The sequence below is a fragment of the Macaca fascicularis genome, chromosome 9 (assembly GCF_037993035.2).
Source record: "Macaca fascicularis isolate 582-1 chromosome 9, T2T-MFA8v1.1".
Taxonomy (NCBI): domain Eukaryota; kingdom Metazoa; phylum Chordata; class Mammalia; order Primates; family Cercopithecidae; genus Macaca; species Macaca fascicularis.
Window position 1 is genome coordinate 14,121,102 of NC_088383.1, and position 23,330 is coordinate 14,144,431.

Consider the following 23,330-nt stretch of genomic DNA (forward strand, 5'->3'; position numbering starts at 1 on the left):
TAGCTGGGTGTGGTGGTGCATGCCTGTAATCCCAGCTACTTGGGAGGCTGAGGCACAAGAATCACTTGAACCCGGGAGGCAGAGGTTGCAGTGAGCCAAGATCACGCCACTGCACTCCAGTCTGGGTGACAGAGTGAGACTCTGTCTCAAAAAAAAAAAAAAATCCATTGACACCATAACTACTGTTCACTCGGTAGAACAACGCTGCACCATCTCTCTTTGTTTCTCTCACTGAAAGGATAGCACTTGTCCGAGGATCAACCAGAGAAACAGCTAGAAAAACCTCTCTGGGAGCTGATTTTGTTTTTAAATTATTTTTTACTGGGGCAAAATTAACAGTTAACCATTTTAAAAATGTATATAATTCAATGGTATTTAGTTGTGTAACCACCAGATCCCTGGTTTCAGAATTCCATCACCCTGTGAAAACACTGGCACCATAAAGTCATCACTGCCATCCCCACTCCCTCCATCTCCTGGTGACGTCTAATCTGCTTTCTGTCCTTATGGATTTGCCTCTTCTGTAAAAGGACTTCTACAACATGGGACCTTGTGTATCTGACTTCTTTCACCTAACTTGTTTTTGAGGTTCATCCTAGAAGCTGATTTCCTTTGTAGAAAGAGGGCAAGGGGAATTTCATCAGAACAGTGCTTTCAGGGGCCTCGAAGGGAAGAACTTCTTCCCCTCGGGGACTGAGTACCCCTTCCACGTTGGGAACGTTCGTGGAGGTCGGCAGGGAGGACTCTTCCTGCGTCATGTTCCGGGAAGTGGGGAGAAGGAACTGTGTCTGCTCACTGCTGTTTCCTGGCCTGTCGCCCTCATCCTGATGCCACTGCTCTGCCTTTTGCAGCGCGACTGCGAGTACTGTCAGTACCATGTCCAGGCTCAGTACAAGAAGCTCAGCGCAAAGCGCGCTGACTTGCAGTCCACCTTCTCTGGAGGACGAATTCCAAAGAAGTTTGCCCGCAGAGGCACCAGCCTCAAAGAACGACTGTGCCAAGATGGCTTTTACTACGGAGGAGTTTCTTCTGCCTCATATGCAGCTTCAATGTAAGATATTCTCGGGACTTCTTTTGGGCAGAGGATTTTGCTTATCAAAGACTAAACCTACTAGTTGTACCTTCCTGTAACCGTCATAGGATACTTGTACAGGTTTTATCTTTCATCACTCATTGCCTGAAACAAGTTGGTTAAAGACTGCTTTTATTCCCAGGTGGAGATAAAAACTTTCAGGAGACAGACAGATTGACTTATGTTGTGTTGAACTTTAAGACAGCCCACTCTTCTCTTCAACTTTTTTTTTTTTTTTTGGTGTGGAATCTTACTCTATCACCCAGGCTGGAGTGCAGTGGCACAGTCTCAGCTCACTGCAACCTCCATCTCCCAGGTTCAGGTGATTCTTCTGCCTCAGCCTCCTGAGTAACTGGGACTACAGGCGCGTGCCACCACGCCCAGCTAATTTTTGCATTTTTAGTACAGACAGGGTTTCACCATGTTGGCCAAGCTGGTCTCGAAATCCTGACCTCAGGTGATCTGCCTGCTTTGGCCTCCCAAAGTGGTGGGATTACAGACATGAGCTACTGCTCCCAGCCCCTCTTTGTCTTCTAATGTGAATAGTGCACCTTTGTCAGGGCCATTAAAAACGTGTTAATTACAGTGTTAACACCCTTCTAATTATTTATCCTACGACTATTTGAGTGAGGCTACAGACCTCGTGGAACCCAAATTTCATTCAGTGAGTGAATATACTATGAAGCCCCACACGGGGAGTGGGGCGATGCTGGGCAGGCATCCATGGCCCCTTGCCTGGGGAGTCAGGGTCACTAGAGTCCCTGATGCTGTAATCCAAGGGTGTCCAATCTTTTGGGTTCCCTGGGCCCCTTTAGAAGAAGAATTATCTTGGACTACACATAAAATATACTAATGATAGCTGATAAGCTAAAAAAAAAAAAAAAGTCTCTTAATGTTTTAAGAAAGTTTATGAATTTGTGTTGGCCCACATTCAAAACCATCCTGGGCTGCGTGTGGCCCGCGGGCTATGGTTTGGACAAGCTTGTAATCAGTGGCCTCGTCACCACGTTATATAAAGTATATCTGAGGACTTGGCACGAGGCAGCTACAGTTGATCCAAGAATAAAACATAGATTTTTGGTCCCAATCCAACAGGAATGGGGCCAGAGGACTCACTTCCTGTTTCTTTTTTAACAGTAAGCATGTTTTTGAGATTTAAAATGATTTCTGAATTTTTCCAATCTGCTAAAAGCAATACATGTATATTAGTCTTTTAAAAGAACATACAATTCAACCAATGGAGAAAATAGAAACCAACTATAATCCTACCACCTGAAAAACGGTTAGTTCTAGGCCAGGCACGGTTGCTTACATGTATAATCCCAGCACTCTGGGAGGCCAAGGCAGGAGGATTGCTTAAGCCCAGGAATTTGAGACCAGCCTGAGCAACATGACAAAACCCCATCTCCACAAAATGCAAAAAAATTAGCTGGGCATGGTGGCACACGCCTGTAGTCCCAGCTGTTTGGGAGGCCGAGATGGGAGCATTGCTTGGGCCTGGGGAAGTTGAGGCTGCAGTGAGTCATGAAATTGACTTGCTCCACTGCACTCCAGGCTGGACAACAGAGTGAGATCTTGTCTCAAAAAAGACCCCAAATTGTTAGTTCCTTGGTATATATACTCCTAGGTGTTATGTTTTGTTTTTTCATATGTATAATTTTTAGTAATATAAAATGAGATCATATTGTCCCTATTCTTAGTATCCACTTTTTTTCCAGTGTAAAATAATTAATGTTTTTCTTGTCTTATGTATTTTTAGTGGCCACATAGCATTCTTTTACATACTCTGCCTTAATTCATTTAAGCAGTTCCCTATGGGGGAACACTAATGGTGTTTCCAGTGTTTCACATTATAAACAAAGCTGTCGTTCATATTCTACATTTTTGCATAATCCTTAATTATTTAAAGATAAATATCCAGACTGCTAGATCAAAGCATTGGGTTGTTTTTTGTTTTTGTTTTTGTTTTTTTTAATTTGCCAAATTTCCTTCCAGAATGACCTCAAGCAGAGGGCCTCTAGCTTTTTGTCTGTGACACAGTGCATAAACCAGTTATGCTATTGGGCCAGGACATTAAGAAAGCCTTCTTAGGCCGGGCGCGGTGGCTCACGCCTGTAATCCCAGCACTGTGGGAGGCCGAGACGGGCGGATCACGAGGTCAGGAGATCGAGACCATCCTGGCTAACACGGTGAAACCCCGTCTCTACTAAAAAATACAAAAAAAATTAGCCAGGTGTGGTGGCGGGCGCCTGTAGTCCCAGCTACTCGGGAGGCTGAGGCGGGAGAATGGCGTGAACCCGGGAGGCGGAGCTTGCAGTGAGCTGAGATCCAGCCGCTGAGATCCAGCCACTGCACTCCAGCCTGGGTGACAGAGCGAGACTCCATCTCAAAAGAAAAAAAAAAAAAGAAAGCCTTCTTAGATGGTGTTTTGAGAAATTTTGACAGTGTGTGTCATAAACGATGATATCTATGCCTTCTTTACCTCATCAGAGCGTTAGGGCTTTAGTGATTCTCCTTTTGGGGTGACTTGTCATTTCAGTGCAGCAGCTGTGGCCCCTAAGAAGAAGATTCAAACCACTCTGAGTAACCTGGTCATTAATGGCACAAACCTGATCATCCAGGAAACACAGCAAAAACTCGGTAATTTTGTTTTTCCATAAGAAACTTCTTTCTCCAGTTTAATGATGCAGTCTTAGGGATAAAAGACTACACATTGGGTACAACGTACACTGCTCCGATGATGGGTGCACCGAAATCTCGGAAATCACCACAAAGAACTTATTCATGCACATAAATAAATAAATAAGCGAGCAAGCAGTCTTTCGGGTTGAAAATGGATACAGCTCATACTCTTAAGTAAGAAGAATCCACTCATCACCTGTACTCAGTGAGTTGTGTGGTCTAACCTAAAGCAATCAAGCCTGGTTTGCAGGACCTTAAGGAAAAAAATAGCACATTGGTTTTAGCTGTGTCTTACCTTAGTATGCTTTTTACAATTTCTTGGTGTGTCTGGGTCCACCTCTTTACATCCGGCATTAGAATCAGCAGCATTACCTTCCTGGCCAAACTTATTGGTTATCTTTTGTTAAAATGGGTCTTGGTCATAAAAACAAAAGAATTTTTAATAAAATAAAAATAAAAACAAGTCTTGATCAGAGAATGCAGCCCCCACCCTGGGCTTATGGTCATAAGCCGTGGTCAGGGACCCTTATCCTTAGTGCGTATTCCAGAAACAGGGTGTGGAATCACCCCCAGATTTAAGGGCTTAGTATTCTAATCATTACTAGAAATAAAATATACTGAGGATACCTGCCATCCTCTGAGTCCAATGATGGAGGTTAAGGGTTCTTCTCTTTCCTCTTGGTATTCTGTCTTCTTCGTTTACATATGACTAAAGTTACGAGTGCAGAGTTTAGAAAGTGGTATGTCATATGACCTCAAACTATCTGAATGGGAATCCTCTAAAACTGGTGTTGACCTGGCACAGGAATACCCCAGAGGAGCCTGTCTTGCTCTGAGGAGTTCAAGGAACTGATGGACCTGCCGACGTGTGGAGCCAGGAACTTAAAACAGCATTTAGCCAAAACCACGACTTCAGGTACCATCAGCTGTGCGGCTGCACGTGTGTCCCTGTGTTCCCTCAGCCGCCCAGGGCACCCCCTCAGTCTGTGGGCTTCTGTTTCAGGGATCATGGGGATCCCGAAACCTGCCATCCAGTCCATCTCGGCCTCAGCACTCTTGAAGCAACAGAAGCAGCGTATGTTGGAGATGAGGAGAAGGAAATCAGAAGAAATACAGAAGCGGTAAGAGGAGCAGATTTAACATTCCCTGTTTGGGTTATCCATCTCAGGCGTCCTCAGAACGTCTTCATCGATTTCTAGAATGTGACTTCAGGTTTCGGTTGGCTGCGTTTTAACTCTGAAAGTGTAAAATAGTTTTCCCATAACCTGAATAGCATTTAAGGCTGTGTTATTTCTTACACTGGTGACTCCCAACACCAAATGGTACAGGTTAGAGTCGTTATCACCATGGAGAAGGGAAAGGGGTGACATGTATGTAAAGAGGGTTTTTGTGAAGGGGGAGAGCGTAGGTTCACCTGCTGGCTGTCATTTTCTCTCTCTCTTTTTTTGAGACAGGTTTTCACTCTGTCACCACAGCTGAAGTGCAATGCCGCAGTCTCGGCTCACTGCAACCTCCATGTCCCAGGCTCAAATGATCCTCCTGCCTTGGCCTCACAAGTAGTTGGGGCTACAGGCATGTGCCACTATGCCTGGCTAATTTTTGTGTTTTTTTCTAGAGACTGAGTTTTGCCCTTTTGCCCAGGCTGGTCTCAAACTCCTGGATGCAAGTGATTTGCCTGGCTGCCATTTCTGGGTTTTGCCACAATTCCGTTTTTTATGACAGGCAGAGCCAGTGAGTAGAGTACAGTTCTTTGGATACATGATAGAAATGAAGCACTAAAAATGGAGAGTCATTTTAGAGGCAAAAGCAAGTGGAAATGTGTTACTTGGCTTCAGCCAATAATAAAAAAAATCAAGCGGAAAAGCGTATGGTAGGTGGACAAATGAATGATTCCTGAACTCAGGTCATCTGAATACTGGTGAGAGCTGCGGTTCACAGGCACTTCATACGTACTCCATAAACACAGCGTCTGAGCCTCCGGGGGCTTCTCAGCCTTGTTTGACTAATAGTGTGCCTGGAGGTCAGAGAGCTAGTTTGTGCTAGGGCCGAGTTTTGGGCTCACACATGTGCTCTGATGCTGAACCTTTTGCCATCCCGAATCTGGGCTGCTGAAAGGCAACATCCACGAAAGGGAGTCAACGATAAGACAAGAGGAAATTCTTTGGGAAAGTAAGCGATTGGGTTTGTTCTCAGGCAGATTAGTTGGAGGTGCTGGTGGCATATCTATAGAGCTATTCTTTGTGAGCCTATAGGTGACATAAATTATATACGTGGGCATAGAAATCTGTACAGAGTTGGAGGCCTCGTGGGAAATAGAGAGTGCCCATCAGTTTGAAGCATTGCATAATGAAAATTTTCAGAGTTTTGTTGGCCAAGGAAACCTAATCTTTGCGCAGGATTTGATAGGCAGTTTGCAAACACAGCCTGGAGCTTGCAAGAGTGGGTGTGTGAGGTCGGGAAGAGTACTGCTCTGGGACGGGCTGGTTCTCATCTTGAGCCTGGCCCTTGTGAGTAATGTGATCCTAGGCCTCAGTTTCTTCATTGATCAGATGATAAGTTTGGACTGGATGATTTCTGAGGTTTGTTGTTTGTTTTTAAATATCTCTTACCAGGCTGACTCAGTGGCTCATATCTATAATCCTAGCACTTTGGGAGGCTGAGGCAGGCAGATTGCCTGAGCCCAGGAGTTCAAGACCAATCTGAGCAACATGGTGAAATCCTGTCTCTACAAAAAATACAAAAATTACCTGGGTAGGGTGGTGCACACTGTGGTCCCAGATACTCAGGAGGCTGAGGTGGGAGGATCACCTGAGCTGGGGAAGCAGAGGGGCAGCGAGCCGCAATCATGCCAGTTCACTCCAGTCTGGATGATAGAGCAAGACCCTGTCTCCAAAAATAAAAGTAAAATAGCTCTTAAAACTATTTGTTGCCAGGCGTGATGGCTCATGCCTGTAATCCCAACACTTGGTAGGCTGAGGCACGAGAATCACTTGAACTCGGGAGGCAGAGGTTGCAGTGAGCCGAGATCATGCCACTGCACTCCAGCCTGGGCAACAGAGCGAGACTCTGTCTCAAAAAAAAAGAGGGGGGCTGTAAAATAATCTCTAAGTTACAGTGCTTTTCATTAATGACTTCCAAATGTCTCACGTGTATTGTCTCTTCCCAGTAGCATAAACGAAGATGCAAGGAGATGCAATGAGTTCTTACAGGCCCTAGAGCTGACGGTAGGGGTGGGAATATAGTTCACACCGCATCTTCAGCTATGTGCACTGCGGATGACATCCACTGGACAACCAATTGATAAAAACACTAATCAGTTCTAAAGTGTTAGGACAATTACAGCTTATTCAAAGAAAACTCAATGGCGGAGTTAGTAAAGCTAATATTGTTCTTATTGTGTGCAAATTTGAATTACCAGCCAAGAAGGGGACATTATTTTGCTAACAACTAGCTCCCAGCTGGTGGCCTGCCTGCCGCCTCCCAGTCCACCTTAAGTTCTAGAGTTTTTATTTTCATAAACCCTGTTTGCATATTTTGACTGTATGTTCTTTAAAGATTTCTGCAGAGCTCAAGTGAAGTCAGGAGCCCAGCTGTGCCATCCTCATCAAGACAACCCCCTGCTCAGCCTCCACGGACAGGATCCGAGTTCCCCAGGCTGGAGGGAGCCCTGGCCACAATGACGCCCAAGCTGGGGCGAGGCATCTTGGAAGGAGATGATGTCCTCTTTTATGATGAGTCACCACCACCAAGACCAAAACTGAATGCTTTAGCAGAAGCCAAAAAGGTAACTGGCATCTCTTCTCTTTAACACTTGAGTTTGCATTCTGTAGGGCAGAGCTAGAGGAAGACGGACACCTAATAGCTGTTTATTAATCATGATCAGAGTCAGTGTAATTTGAAAACATGGTAGTGTCAATATAATATTAGAAGAAAGTTAGATCTGTTATCTCAACACTTTTTCTCATCAGGCTACAAGAGGTAACCTAGAGGAAGATGGTGTTTTATAACCAGAGGCACTGACAGTAGGAAAAAAATTCTTGGAATTGTTGAGGCGAGACTGTAAAATGGTGGTTTAAGGAATCCATTTTTTATGTTTTATTTATCCATTTATTTATTGGATGGAGTCTCATTCTATCGCCTAGGCTGGAGTGCAGTGGTACGATTTCAGCTCACTGACCTCCACCTCCTGGATTCAAGTGATTCTCCTGCCTCAGCCTTCTGAGTAGCTGGTATTACAGACGCCTATGACCACACTTGGCTATTTTTTGTGTTTTTAGTAGAGACATGGTTTCACCATGTTGGCCAGGCTGGTCTCGAACTCCTGACCTCAAAGGATCCGCTTGCCTTGACCTCCCAAAGTGGTAGGATTATAGGTGTGAGCCACCATGCCTGGCCATTTTATTTTATTTTTTTTGAGACACGGTCTCCCCCTGTCACCCAGGCTGGAGTGCAGTGGAACAATCATGGTTCACTGCAGCCTCAACCTCCCAGAATTGATTGATCCACCTGCCTCAGCCTCCCAAGTAGTAGCTGGGACTGCAGGCACATGCCACCAAACCTTGGCTAATTTTTGTATTTTTTGTAGAGATGGGGGCCTCCCTTTGTTTCCCAGGCTGGTCTTACGCTCCTGGACTCAAGCAATCCCACCTCAGCTTCCCATAGTGCTGGGACTACAGGCATCAGGAATCCTTCTTTAAAACAAATCTTACATAAAAGTCCAGTCCCATGACAGGTGAAAGCTGAGCTGCTGTGGCTGAAGTAGGGGTAAGGCACCCAGAGCCCCAAGTGCCTGTTTCCTGAGTCCCCTGATCAACCTTCTCTCTTCCCTCTAGTTAGCAGCTGCAGCCAAATGAAGGGCAAAGGCTAGCTGTACGCCAAAACCTTACCTATAATAACAGTAATACCTATAATAACCGTGGCACATGTCTGTATTACTCCGTACCTGTGATATGTATGTGCCGTTTATTTACTATGTTTGTTTATTTATTTGTTTATTTATTTATTTATTTTTTTGAGATGGAGTCTTGCTCTGTCACCCAGGCTGGGGTGCAGTGGTGCGGTCTCGCCTTACTTGCAGCCTCCACCTCCTGGGTTCAATCAATTCTCCTGCCTCAGCCTCCTGAATAGCTGGAATTACAGGCACCCACCACCACACCACACCCAACTAATTTTTGTATTTTTAGCAGAGACAGGGTTTCACCATGTTGGCCAGGCTGCTTAACTCCTGACCTCAAATGATCCACCTGCCTCAGTCTCCCAAAGTGCTGGGATTACAGGCATGAGCCACTGCACCTGGCCAGGAATGTATTTACTATGTAAAGATTCATACTTTGCAGATATTATCTTATTTCATCCATACAGCTATGACCTTCAAAGGTAGGTCAATGCTATACCATCATTTCCTTCTCTTTTTTGTGTGTGTTTGTTTTGAGACAGGGTCTCACTGTGTTTCCCAGGCCGGTGTACAGTGGTGTAGTCACAGCTCACTGAAACCTCCACCTCCCCAGGCTCAGGCGATCTTCCCACCTCAGTCCCCTGAGTATCTGGAACTACAGGCATGCACTACCATGCCCAGCTAATTTTTGTATTTCTTGTAGAGGTGAAGTCTCACTATGTTGCACAGGCTGGTCTCAAGAAATCCACCTGCCTCAGCCTCCCAAAGTGCTGGGTTTCCAATAAGCCACCATGCCAAGCCCCATTTCCACTTTATACATGAAAATTAAGTAGTTTTCACTGGGTTACAAGCTAGTCCATGGCAGAGCTGGATGGAATTCTTCTTAATTCTGCTTCGAAAACTTCCAAAATGGTGATGTGGTTCCTTTATGGATCTGGAAACCTGCAGTCTCACTGATGTCAAACTTGTTATATTTAAATAAACTAAGACTTTATTCATCAACATATAGACCTGTCTCCCATGCTATTATATTCTAGTAATTCTGTTAATAATACTAAGTAAAATTAAGATATGTTCTGCCAATTTCTGTCAGAGAACAGCCAGAATTCACTGGTTAATAACAAAAAAGGGGTCCAGGTCTATAAGTGCCTCTGTCATCTTTCAGATCTTTACCTCTCTCTCGTCTGTTTTTTTCTAGTTAGCCGCTATCACCAAATTAAGGGCAAAAGGCCAGATTCTTACAAAAACAAACCCAAACAACATTAAGAAGAAGCAAAAGGACCCTCAGGACATCCTGGAGGTGAAGGAACGTGTAGAAAAAAACACCATGTTTTCTTCTCAAGGTACTGCAGTTTCACAGTAAACAGTGGGAAAGAGAAACTGTTTCTAAGGGAAATATGTTCTAAACCCAAACCAGCACCCAGGTGTCAAGTAATTACTTCCATTTCCTCCTGTATAGAATACCTAAATAGAATTTATACAGGTGGAACTGATTTTTTTTTTGTGTGGGGGACAGAACCTTGCTCTGTTGCCAGGCTGAAGTGCAGTGGTGCAGTCTCGGCTCACTGCAGCCTCCGCCTCCTGGGTTCAAGCGATCCTCCTGCCTCAGCCTCACGAGTAGCTGGGACTATAAGCGCATGCCACCATGCCCAGCTAATGTTTTGTATTTTTAATACTGATGGGGTTTCACCATGTTGGCCAAGATGGTCTCAATCTCTTGACCTCGTGATCCACCCGCCTTGGCCTCCCAAAGTGCTAGGATTACGTGCGTGAGCTGGAACTGATTTTTTTATAATCACATTAAATTGGAATAAAATTGGGCACAATTTGAATACTTGGGAATAGGATTGTTCATTGGATCTTTGTACATATATATTAGCATAAAGATTTGCTTTGACAGGACTAGAATTCCTTTGTTTAAATTGCCGTATCTTTAAAACTCTGAAGTTGGCAATATCATTTTAAGGTAATTGTCAACATTATTTAACGTTGTTGTTATCTGTTATCATAGTCAGCTGCCTATTTGAAGGTAAAAAAGAGATTCTAATTTAGTGGTCAAATCTGCCACCACCCCACATTCTAGGCTTACTTAGCTTCTTGGAACACCTCTGAGAGCTTTTCCCTGCTGGGACCAGCTGAGGTAGATCAAGTTTGAAGGGCTGGTAGGCAGAGGAAGAGGGAGTGGAAGGGGGTGGAGTCGATGAGGCACACTGGCTTTGTGAAATTTCTTGGTCACTGCTGATGTTTATTTCTCGTGCCCTAGCTGAGGATGAACTGGAGCCTGCCAGGAAAAAAAGGAGAGAACAACTTGCCTACCTGGAATCTGAGGAATTTCAGAAAATCCTAAAAGCAAAATCAAAACACACAGGCATCCTGAAAGAGGTAAGAGCCCAAAAGCTCAAGGATCGTGTTGATGTCCGATGTCCTTCAAAGCCAAGGTGCTTAGCTGTAGGACCAAGAATCTGTTGTTTGTTTTGTTTTGTTTTTCTGAGATGGAGTCTCAGTCTGTGGCCCAGGCTGGAGTGCAGTGGTGCAATCTCGGCTCACTGCAACCTCTGCCTCCCAGGTTCAAGCGATTCTCCTGCCTCAGCCTCCCGAGTAGCTGGGATTACAGGCATCCGCCAGCACGCCAAGCAGATTTTTGTATTTTTAGTAGAGGCGGAGTTTCACCATGCTGGCCAGGCTGATCTCTAACTCCTGACCTCAAGCGATCCTCCTGCCTTGGCCTCCCAAAATGCTGGAATTACAGGCGTGAGCCACCATGCCTGTGCCCAGCCAAGAATTTGTTTTTTACATAAATCTAGAGGTAGGTATATATCAGTTTGTTTGAAGAACAGGAGAATTTCTAATAGATTTTAGCTTTGTCCTTGTCTCTTTACTGAAGAATATAATTTGATTTAACATGACTTAAATAGATATCAATATTATAAAAATGTTTGCATTTGGTTATGGCTGTGAAATTATGTTTAAATGGCTCTACACTGCTGCTATTTTCTGCCTTGCAATATGCAAAGAGAGTTTTCCCATTCCAGTATTTTTATATTGGCATTTCAAATACTCTAAATCAATAGTTAACCCTGTCATGCCCAAGGATCCTTTTTAATAACAAGTATTTTGTATTGCTTCCTTATCTTGAAATAAAATTCATAGATAATATGAATTACCTATATTAGTCATTTCGAAAAATCAATAAATATCCTAATGCAAAGAAGAAAAAATGAAAATTTTATGATAAAGATACAGATTTCATTATGGATTCGTAAATGCAGGGGCAGAACTAGCTTAGGGGAAATAATAAAGTCGTCAGAGGCTTGGGCTTACCAGTATAAATGAGCCAGAAATGGAGACTCACATAGGTTTGTGTCTTGGTAAATAGCGTGGACCTATTTCTTTGACAATGTAGGATTTTTGCTTCAGGGGTTGGAGGGGTCTCTGTATGTTCTCCAATCTGGTCTTGAACTCCTGGGCTCAAGCAATTCTCATACCTCGGTCTCCTGAATAGCTAGGACTAGATAATGTACTTTCGGCGGGGAGTTGGGGAGGTTTTGTTTTTTTGAGACAAGGTCTTGTTCTGTCCCCCAGGCTGGAGTGCAGTGGCGCGATCAGAGCTCACTGCAGCCTCGAACTCCTGGGCTCAAGTGATGCTCCCGCCTTAGCCTCGCAAGTAGCTGGGGCTACAGGTACATCACCATGACTGGCTTTTTTTTTTTTTTTTTTTTGAGACAGTGTCTCACTCTGTCGCCAGGCTGGAGTGCAATGGCGTGATCTCGGCTCACTGCAACATCTTCGGCTCACTGAGTCTTCCGGGCTCAGGCGATTCTCCCGCCTTAGCCTCCCGAGTAGCTGGGACTACAGGCGCCCGCCACCACGCTTGGCTAATTTTTATATTTTTAATAGAGATGGGTTTTCACCATGTTGGCCAGGATGGCCTCAATCTCTTGACCTGGTGATCTGCCCGCCTCGGCCTCCCAAAGTGTTGGGATTACAGGCGTGAGCCACCACGCCCAGCCAACTGGCTAATTTTTTTTAATTAATTTTTTTTTTTTACAGACAGGGTTTATCTATGTTGCCCAGGCTGGATGGTGTGTGTGTGTGTGTGTGTGTGTGTGTGTGTGTGTGTGTGTGTGTGTGTAAGTAAATAATCCTGAGAAACCAAAGTACCATTGTCCCTCAGTATACACAGGAGTCTAGTTTTACTGTTGGAGTAGTCGACAGAGGTTAAAACCATGCACAAATATTGTAGGGTTGTGTAGAAAGCTGTTACATTCTAGGGTTTTAATCAGGTTCCCCATCCACACAGATGTCTCATAGAGCACACAGAAGCCAGGCAGGAGGAGAAGCAATCGTTGGTTGTGTCGGTGACTGTTGCATGCATTGCAGACAGTGCAGCACCCCTGGTCCCTGCTCGCCGCAGAGGTAGCAATCATTGCGATGACAAAGAAAGTACTCCCACCAATTTTCAAAATATCCCCATTCAGTATCACTACTCCGAATGATCTGCTCTTCCTTCGGTTAACACATAACTAACGAGACAATTCTGCATCATATCTTTTCACTGGACTTGAAACTCGGGAGAGATGCCAGAGCTGACTCTGCAGCCTGCAGAGTTGAGCTCCTCGCCTCTGTGGCATCCGAGGCCCCGGGCCCTCCTGCCTGTGGAGCAACGCTAACCCCATCACTGCACCCACATTCTGCCACAAGCATCTCTGCCCTCAGGGCTGTTCGCTGATGTTCCGTGCACCCAGGAAACTCACCAGTTGGGGCCTGGAGTACATTGTGTATGTGGAGTCTGTATTAGAACTGTAGAAATAACTGCCTTTGGGCACACACTTGACATAATAATACTGTCACGTTAGAGTGTTTATTTGTATTTGGTGCTTTAAAAATCACCAAATGGGCCAGGTGCTCACGCCTGTAATCCTAGCTCTTTGGCAGGCCAAGGCAGGTGGATCACCTGAGGTCAGGAGTTTGAAACCAGCCTGGCCAACAGGGCGAAACCCCATCTCTACTGAAAATCCAAAAATTTAGCTGGGCATCGTGGCGGGCACCTGTAGTCCCCGCTACTCAGGAGGCTGGTGCAAGAGAATCACTTGAACCCAGGAGGTGGAGGTTGCAGTATGGTAGAGGTTGCACCACTGCACTCTAGCCTAGGTGACAGCGAGACTCCATCTCAAAAATAAAATAAAATAAAAATAAAAATCACCAAATGCTTTCATGTCCCTTTGCATATTATGAGGTCATTTCTATGCATCGTCATCTTTTGCTTTGCAGCTCATCGAGGTACTGTCCAGAGCCCTCTCACACTTAGCCTGCCTCTTCGGTTCTGTTCTGTTTTGATTATGATCAGCTGAGTCATTTGAATAATCATGAAGTTACTCTTACTGCGCTGCCTGAGCACATACTGGATTTAATGCCAGGTCTTCCGTATGCCCTGTCATTCCAGGCCGAGGCTGAGCTGCAGGAGCGCTACTTTGAGCCACTGGTGAAAAAAGAACAAATGGAAGAAAAGATGAGAAACATCAGAGAAGTGAAATGCCGTGTCGTGACATGCAAGACGGTGGGTGAAGGCGGGGGCTGCAGCAACCCATGGGCCCTGTATGGTGCTTTTGTGACTCGGCAGCACATGGAGAACCTGTGGGATGTGGGGCCCTATCTCGTGATGTGTCAGTTAATTAGGCTGGAAAGCAAAGGGCGCAGGTGGCGCAGGACCAGGCTTCCTGCCTGACCTGGCTGCTGTGCTCTGCAAAGGGGATTCTTCTCTCATTTGACCAGAGCCCCCATCTCTTTCCCTGGACCACTGGGTCCATGTGGTTCTGACTGCTCTTTCTCAGGTTCTGGCATATCCTTGCTCAGCATTCTCAGGCCTTGGGACCATGGTTGAACCCCTTGGCCTCTCATGTTATGATCCACCACTGCTTTCCTACTCCTGGCTGAACCTGCTCTGTTGAGTCTCAAGCCAGAGTGTGGATTATATCATCATCAGTGTTTGCAGAATTTTTATCATAAATCTCTTAGAAAATTCTAAGTCCTCTATTCCTCAACATTGATTAAAAATGGGAAGAAAGGGTTGGGTGCGATGGCTCACGCCTGGAATCGCAGCACTTTGGGAGGCCAAGGCAGGAGGATCACTTGAGGCCAGGAGTTTGAGACCAACCTGGGCAACATTGTAAGACCCCATCTCAACAAAAAATTAAAAATTAGCCAGGTGTGGTGGTGCACACCTGTGGCTCCAGCTATTTGGGAGGCTGAGGCAGGAAGATCACTTGAGCCCAGGAATCCAAAGCTGCAGTGAGCTGTGATCACACCACTGCACCCTAGCCTGGGCAACAGAGCGAGATCCTATCTCAAAAAGAAAAAAGAGAAGAAAGAAGAAAGCTCTTGGTGAACACTGTTCCTTCCATTACCATTTGTTCCCGCGATCCCTTCGTGGCACATCGGCCTACTTAATAAACCTGGAGAAGATGTGGGAGGGGCGTAGCTTACCAAGTGCACTTTTCTCTGTCTTACTCCTTTTAACAGTTTAGCTCTCCTGTGTATTTGAGGGTCAGCTCCGAATCAGCTACCACCAAAAGTAGGACTTCCTTGAGAAAGTTTCTATCTTGGAGCATAAGTAAAGATGATTCTTTTAAACATAGTTTTGAGAAGACAGGAAACACACACCCACCATTGCGTTTCACCTCAGATGGCAGCTCTTACTCCGACGCAGCGGTGGACCTGCAGCGGAGCTGGTGGGTTGTCTCCTGTTGCCACCGTAACAGATGATCACAGATGAGGTGGCCTAACACAGTGCACATTTTTTGTTATTTTATTATTTATTTATTTATTTTGAGACAGTCTTACTCTGTCACCCAGCTTGGAGTGCAGTGGCACGATCTTGGCTCACTGCAACCTCTGCCTCTCATTCAAGCGATTCTCGTGTCTCAGCCTTCCGAGTTGCTGGGATTACGGGCGCACACCACACTGCCCGGCTAATTTTTGTATTTTTAGTAGAGATGGGGTTTCACCGTGTTGGACAGGCTGGTCTGGAACTCCTGACCTCAGATGATCTGCCTGCCTCGGCCTCCCAAAGTGCTGGGATTACAAGCATGAGCCACCGTGCCCGGCCTCACAGTGCACATTTATTATCTCTTGTGTGGGTCAGAAGTCTGTGGGTCTTGCTGGTCTAAAATCAGGGTGTAGCCAGGGCCGGGTTTCCTGCAGACGGGGCTGCTGTAAGGGAGAATCATCTTGCCCAGCTTCTGAGTCGCTGCATCCTTGCCTGTCCTCACTTCCTCAACACAGCCAGCGTCTGCGGGTTGAGCTCTCACATTCCAGCCCTGATCACGTCTTCCACGTTTAAGGGTCCTTGTGATTCCATTGGGCCCACCCAGATCATCCAGGACAATCTCTCTATCCATTAACAACCTGAATTTCACCTGCAGCCTTGATTTCCCCTTCACCCTGGACCAGCACACACTCGGCAGTTTTGGGGAGTAGGCTGTGCATATCTTTAGGGGGCCATTGTCATGCCAGCCTTGGGCTCACCACTCTGCTCTGCACTTTCTGAGCTTGCCCAAGTCTCGAGTTATTGATCAAACTCAGTGTAATTCCCAGAAGTTACATCGCTCTCTCCCGCACATGTTTTGCTGCTTACTCACCATTTCTCATTCTCTTCGGTCCTTTTGAGGATCGAAATTAAAAGGGAATTCCTTAATCTCTCTGTCTTGGTTTTGCTGTTAATGAAATAGGGAGTAAGAATAAGCCTATATCCTTTTTATAGATCATAGAAGAAAATGGAAGAGCTGCTGATTAGTCTTTCTAAATAGATCCCAAGCCTCTGCATCCTATTTAAGCAAAGGGCCATAATGACTCTAGCACAGACTGACCGAAGCTATTTAGGGGTTTACAGTACTTTTCTTCTCCTGCCCTTGCTATTGTCATCATGGAACATGTTACACAATACCAGAAAGTTATTGTGTACTTTGTGCCTGACCAGAAATTGGGCCAAACATGAGAAACAGTGGTATCAGTGTGAGGGAGTCAGGTAATCACACGGGTCCCTGTAGCAAGAGGCGAAGGTGGCCCAGTCCCCTAGCAAGGGCCCAGGTGGTGATGAGAGACCAGGTGGTCATGGAGCAGATTGCCCTGACTGCAGCTGAGCATTTGTCCTCAAAAGCTCTTCACCGGCGGTGTGGGTTTTTTGTTGCTCTGTGCAGTGCGCCTATACCCACTTCAAGCTGCTGGAGACCTGCGTCAGTGAGCAGCACGAATACCACTGGCATGACGGCGTGAAGAGGTTTTTCAAGTGTCCCTGTGGAAACAGAAGCATCTCCTTGGACAGACTCCCGAACAAGCACTGCAGGTATGAGAATCACCTCGAGCTCTTTGTCCCACGTGGGGATTTTCATCTCTTTTTCCAGAGTCTGTGATTCTGTTCCCTTGGAACATTGGATAATCATTCCATGCCTTCCTATAGCGCCAGGCTACCCTTGGGACTCAAGTTGTTAACTGAAATCCCTGGAAGGAAGGGACCCTGCCCTTTCACTGCTGTCCCCAACACCTAATGTAGTGCCTGGCCCATAGGGGGTCCTCAGAAGTGTTTGTTGAATAAATAAGTGAAGAATCATAGGGTGGGGTGGTCAACATGTATGTGTTTATTGGGGGCTAGGATGCACATAACATTTTTTTCCTCTCTCCAAAGAGTTATTTGATCATTTTATATGTCTTTAGCTTGTGAGGGCTGCTGTTCTTCAGTATCCAAGGGGCATTGGTCCCAGGACAGCACTCTTCCCGCAGGCTACCAAAACCTGTGGATGCTCAAGTCTCTGATATAAAATAGTGTCATATTTGCATATAATGTGCACATATCCTTCCATATACTTTAAATCATCTCTAGATTACTTATAATAACCTAACACAGCCAGGTGCGGTGGCACACGCGTGTAATCCCAGCACTTTGCGAGGTTGAGGTGGGCAGCTCACGAGGTCAGGAGATCGAGACTATCCTGGCTAACACGGTAAAACCCAGTCTCTACTAAAAATACAAAAAAAAATTACCCAGGCCTGGTGGCGGGCACCTGTAGTCACAGCTACTCAGGAGGCTGAGGCAGGAGAATGGCGTGAACCCGGGAGGCGGAGCTTGCAGTGAGCACAGATCCCTCCACTGCACTCCAGCCTGAGCAATAGAGTGAGACCCTGTCTCAAAAAAAAAAAACCTAATACAATGTAAATGCTGCAAATAGTTGTTATATTGTTTTTTATTGTGTTATTTTTTTATTGTGCTTCATATATATGTATATTTGTTTTGTTTTTTAATTTGTATAAATTTAAGGGGCACAGGTGCAATTTTGTTACCTGGATAGTTTGTGTAGTGGTAAAGTCGGGGCTTTTAGTGGAGCCATCACCTGAAATAATGTACACTGTACCTGTTAGGTAATTTCTCCTCCCTCACCCCCTCCCACCCTTCAGTGTCTATTATTCCACCTTCTGTGTCTTTGCATACACATGTTAGCTCCCATTTGTAAGTGGGTACATGCAGTATTTGACTTTCTGTTTCTGAGTTTTTTCACTTAGGATAATGTTGCCATTATCCTAAGTGAAAACTGTTGCCAACATGCTCCAGCATCCGTGTTGCTATAAAAAACATGACTTCATTCTTTGTTATGGCTGAGCAGTATTCCATGGTGTATATGTACCACATTTTCTTTATCCAGTCATCTCTTGATGGGCATTTCGGTTGATTCCATGTCTTTGCTATTGTGACTAGTGCTGCGATAAACATACGTGAGCAGAAATCAGTATACCAATTTCTTTTTCTTTGGGTAGATACCTAGTAGTGGGATTGCTGGATTGAATGGTAGTCTTATTTTTAGTTCTTTGAGAAATCTTCATATGTTTTCTGTACGAGGTTGTGCTAATTTGCATTCCCACCAGTGTGAACGCTCCCTTTTCACCACATCCATGCCAGCATTTGGTTATTTTTTGCCTTTTTAATAATAGCCATTCTGACTGGTGTAAGATGGTATCTCTGAGGATGAGTGTTTTTCCGAATACTTTTGACCCACAGATGCGGTGGTTGAACCCACAGGTGTGGAGGGCTGACTGTGTGTTGTAAGGGTCTTTTGTTTCTCTTTTTACTTTTTGGGACAACGTCAGATACGGAGGCAGAGTTGCCGTGTTTGACAGTCAAGGGACATCATTCGCATAGAATATGACGGTGGCATCTCCAGAGCTGGTTTAAGGAACCCTCCTTGGTGCAGCACGCCGCCATCGCGGGTCCATCCAGTGCCCTCCCCAGCTCATTCATGTTCTCTTATTACCCCTTCTCCCTCCATCCCATCCCTTCACACCATCCTCAGCCATTCTCAGATGGTTGCTGTGATCCTCTTGTTAGTTTTCTTGTGAACGTGTACTGCTTGCTATGCAGCCATATTTATTTTGCGTACGTGGTACAGAATTATATGTCTCATTTGATTTCGTTTCTCACTCGGCTCTGTGTTTGTAGGATGCATCTGTGTTCATCGCGTCTGCTGTTCCTAACTGATGACCGTGCCCATGGCAACACCCGTCACATTTCACCCGCGGGCACCCTATGCCCTCCCCACACGTGTCCTCTTGCCTCGGCACCTCAGTGCTTTCACCTCAGTGGGTTCTTATTCCTGTCAAGAGCTCTCACTGGGATGGTATCACTGCCTTTTTGTGTGCTTGCTTATTTTCATTTGTTGTTTACTTCCTGGAGTTCATACTTCACTCTCACTTCAGGTTCTCCCAGGTCGATCCAGAGATCCTAGGGAGGGAGCCAGGAACCCGGGCCAGTTCGTCACTTTACCAGGAGGTGGCTTGCCAATTTTTCACACTCTAGATTATAATTTTTTAAGTAGTTATTTATATATTGATACTTGACTTCTTTCCAAAATAGATGACTAAAAATGTCATTATAGTAAGAGCTTACGGAAAACGTTAGAAAAATCAAAAAAATTCTGTTCATTAAGTACAGGGCACAAATGGAAGGGCACGATGCCTTTCAGCCTCCAGATGGCACTGTGATTGTAAGAACCACGCTTTTTCTGGACTTTTTGTCAGTTGCTTTTTTTTTTTTTTTTTTAATTTTTTTCTTCTTTTTTTGAGACAGGGTCTCACTCTGTCCTGCAGGCTGGAGTGCAGTGCCATGATCATAGCCTATTGCAGCCTTGAACTCATGGACTCAAGCGATCCGCCTGCCTTTGACTCCTGAGTAGCTGGGACTACAGGTGTGCACCACCACACCCAGCTAATTTTTTTAATTTACTTTTTTTTAATAGAGACAGTGTCTCACTCTGTTGTCCAGGCTGGTTTCAAACTCCTGGACTCTGGTGGGCTCAGCTGACCAAAGTGCTGGGATTACAGGTGTGAGCCACATGCTTGGCTAGTTCTTTATCTAGAGCAGAAGTCAGCACACATTGCCTATAAATGTCAGTGGTGAATATATTAGGCTTTGTGGGCCACACAGCTCTGCTGGTGCAGCCTGAAAGCATCCATAGATAATACACGGGCAACTGGGCATGGCTGTGTTCAAATAAAACTTTATTTATAAAAACTAGCGATGTGCTGGATTGGGGTTGTAGTTTGCTGACTCCTGACTAGAATAGTGATTTTTTTTTTTTCTCACAATTTTATCATTGATCTACTGATAGGCTACCAGAGTTCTCTCCATTGATACTGAACCAGTCTCTAGAGGTGGAAGGTGATGGTTGGGAGGCTGTAAGGGCTATGGCCACTGGCATGCCACCTTTCAGGGCAGGAATTGTGATACGGTTTGGCTGTGTCCCCACCCCAAATCTCATCTTGAATTGTAGCTCCCATAATTCCCACAAGTTGTGAGAGGGACTCAGTGGGAGGTAATTGAATCATGGGGCAGGTCTTTCCCGGGCTGTTCTCATGATAACAAATAAGTCTCATGAGATATGATGGTTTTATAAAGGAGAGTTCCCCTGCACACGCTGTCTTGCCTGCTGCCATGTAAGACATGCCTTTGCTTGTCCTTCATCTTCCACCGTGATTATGAGGCCTCCCCAGCCACGTGGAACTGAGTCCATTAAACTTCTTTTCTTTATAAATTACCCAGTCTTGGGTATGTCTTTGTTAGCAGCGTGAGAACAGACTAATACGAGTAGACTCTAAGCTAGGTAAGGGGAAGGAGAGACAGGCAGAGCATCCGCACCCCACCCCAACCCTCTAAAATCCAAGGGAGCTGGCAGACATACTTCCTTGGCTTTATTATATGTCTTCTCTCTTTCTCTCTTTTCCCCAGAGTAAACTTCGTAGGAAATAAGTTTTCACCATAGTGTTCACATCCCTTCTCAGGGTGGAAGTCACCCACCATGTTAAAAACAAGAGCAAGAAGGGCTGGACTTGGTGGCTCATGCCTGTAATCCCAGCACTTTGGGAGGCTGAGGCAGATGGAACACTTGAGCCCAGGAGTTCAAGACCAGCCTGGGCAACATAGTGAGACTGTCCATCTCTACAGAAATTTAAAAATTAGCTGGGCATGGTAGTGCACACCTTTGGTCCCAGCTACTCAATAGGCTGAGGCAGGAGGATCACTTGATCCCTGAAGATCAAGGCTGCTGCAGTGTGCTGTGATCGTACTACTGCACTCCAGCCTGGGCCACAGAGTGAACCCTGTCTCTAAAAAAAATAAAAACAAAACAACAGTCCCTGGGCCCTCTGAATAAAAAGAAAGTAAAGAGGCCGGGCACAGTGGCTCACGCCTGTAATCCCAGCACTTTGGGAGGCTGAGACGGGCAGATCACTTGTGCCCAGGAGTTTGAAGCCAGCATGGGCAACGTGGCAAAACCCCATCTCCAAAAAAAGACAAGAAAGTGAGTAAAGGCTTTTGGGTTATAAACAGAAAGGGAGAAGGATGATCCAGACTAGAAAGACTTTTCCTTTCTTAGCTCAACCTTTCTGCTTCAAAAAAAGAGGAGGAAGGGGCCAAACATAGATTATCCTGCACCAGAGGGCCAGCTCCATAAATCTGAGTCTCATCTCAACCACCATCGGTTGTAAAAATCAAGGGTGCGTTCATTACCTGCAGCACATGGATCCCTGTGGTACCATCATTTGAAACTCCATCTCTGGGCCGGGCGCGGTGGCTCAAGCCTGTAATCCCAGCACTTTGGGAGGCCGAGACGGGCGGATCACAAGGTCAGGAGATCGAGACCATCCTGGCTAACCTGGTGAAACCCCGTCTCTACTAAAAAATACAAAACAAAAACAAACAAAAAAAAAAACAAAAAACTAGCCGGGCGAGGTGGCGGGCGCCTGTAGTCCCAGCTACTCCGGAGGCTGAGGCAGGAGAATGGCGTGAACACAGGAGGCGGAGCTTGCAGTGAGCTGAAATCCGGCCACTGCACTCCAGCCTGGGTGACAGAGCGAGACTCCGTCTCAAAAAAAAAAAAAAAAAAGAAACTCCATCTCTGAAGGCTCTAGCTTTGTAAGGACCTACAGACTACTTCCCAAGTCATTGCAAGTTTAGTTTTAGTCACATTTGAGCATAACCTCAGATTTGGCATACAATACAAATGTCACTTCGAACAGCTTCTCCTTGAATGGGGGGGCCCATCTCCCCAGGTGCAGTGAGCATCGTCATCTTTACATGTGTGAGCCTACACCACCCTGCTGAGTCAATCCGTCTTGTCTGTTTCAGTAACTGTGGCCTCTACAAATGGGAACGGGACGGAATGCTAAAGGTATGCCATTTGCCTACTAATTTTTGACTCCTTTTAGTGACCCATGCTAATAATGTTGAACCATCTCCTATTAAAATATTTTCATTTTTCTAGGAAAAGACTGGTCCAAAGATAGGAGGAGAAACTCTGTTACCAAGAGGAGAAGAACATGCCAAATTTCTGAATAGCCTTAAATAACCCGAACTTCAGACATTTTCCCACAGCCTTCCTGGCCTCCTGTGACTCTGGAAAGCAAAGGATTGGCTCTGTATCGTCCATTGGTTCCTGATTGACGCCGTCAAAAACAAATGCTTGTTAAGCCCGTAAGCTTTGCCTACTTAGTTTCTGCCATTGGGTTGGTGTGACACCACATTTAACGTTGACATTTAAGTGGAAAACCAAGATATCATTGTCTTGTCTAAGCTCAGTGTAGATGATTGCATTACTTCATGCCCCAAAACTGGAAGGTAAACAGAGAGCTATGTTTCTGTATCTTTTGATTATAAAATGTTCACTTCTTTGTCACGATAAAATTCTAGTGTTTATACGAACACCCAGAGGCAAAAGAATTAATTTAGCTTAACTCTTACTCCAAGTAAGTTGCTTAACTTCTGGGCTTCAGTTTTCTCATCTGTAAAATCAGGAAGATTGGACTAAGTGATCCTGAAATGTATTTTTTAGCACTGGATTTCTACAAATAATAAAACTTTTTCCCATCTAGATAATTGTGATAACTGCCTTTAATATAGTCTTGATGTACAGATATTAAAAGCCAGATTTCTTCATTCCATTCTGTTATCTCTGTTTTACTCCTTGAAACTGATCAAGTCACTGAACCGCTCTGCATTTCAATTTATATACAGAGAGAGAAAGGAGGCTGTCTGCTCTTGCGTTATTGTGGAGCCCTGTGATAGAAATATGTAAAATCTCATTTTATTTTTTTTAATTTTTTTATTTAAGACAGGGTCTCGCTCTGTCACCCAGGCTGGAGTGT

General features: G+C 45.2%; 1 protein-coding gene across 9 annotated transcripts in view; it reads left to right on the plus strand.

Moving 5' to 3' along the window:
* The window catches only part of MCM10 (minichromosome maintenance 10 replication initiation factor), a 72,858-nt gene extending 49,733 nt beyond the window's left edge, over nt 1-23,125 (plus strand). For all 9 annotated transcript variants that reach the window (XM_065520282.2, XM_074001031.1, XM_015455555.4 and 6 more), the window contains exons 10-20: nt 852-1,051; nt 3,612-3,712; nt 4,560-4,670; nt 4,758-4,875; nt 7,310-7,538; nt 9,847-9,991; nt 10,912-11,030; nt 14,092-14,205; nt 16,844-16,989; nt 22,315-22,357; nt 22,451-23,125. In XM_065520282.2, coding sequence (XP_065376354.1) covers nt 852-1,051; nt 3,612-3,712; nt 4,560-4,670; nt 4,758-4,875; nt 7,310-7,538; nt 9,847-9,991; nt 10,912-11,030; nt 14,092-14,205; nt 16,844-16,989; nt 22,315-22,357; nt 22,451-22,534 — 1,410 coding nt within the window. In that variant the 3' untranslated portion in view covers nt 22,535-23,125. The remainder of the gene's footprint in view (nt 1-851; nt 1,052-3,611; nt 3,713-4,559; nt 4,671-4,757; nt 4,876-7,309; nt 7,539-9,846; nt 9,992-10,911; nt 11,031-14,091; nt 14,206-16,843; nt 16,990-22,314; nt 22,358-22,450) is intronic.
* The last annotated feature ends 205 nt before the right edge of the window (nt 23,126-23,330 follow it).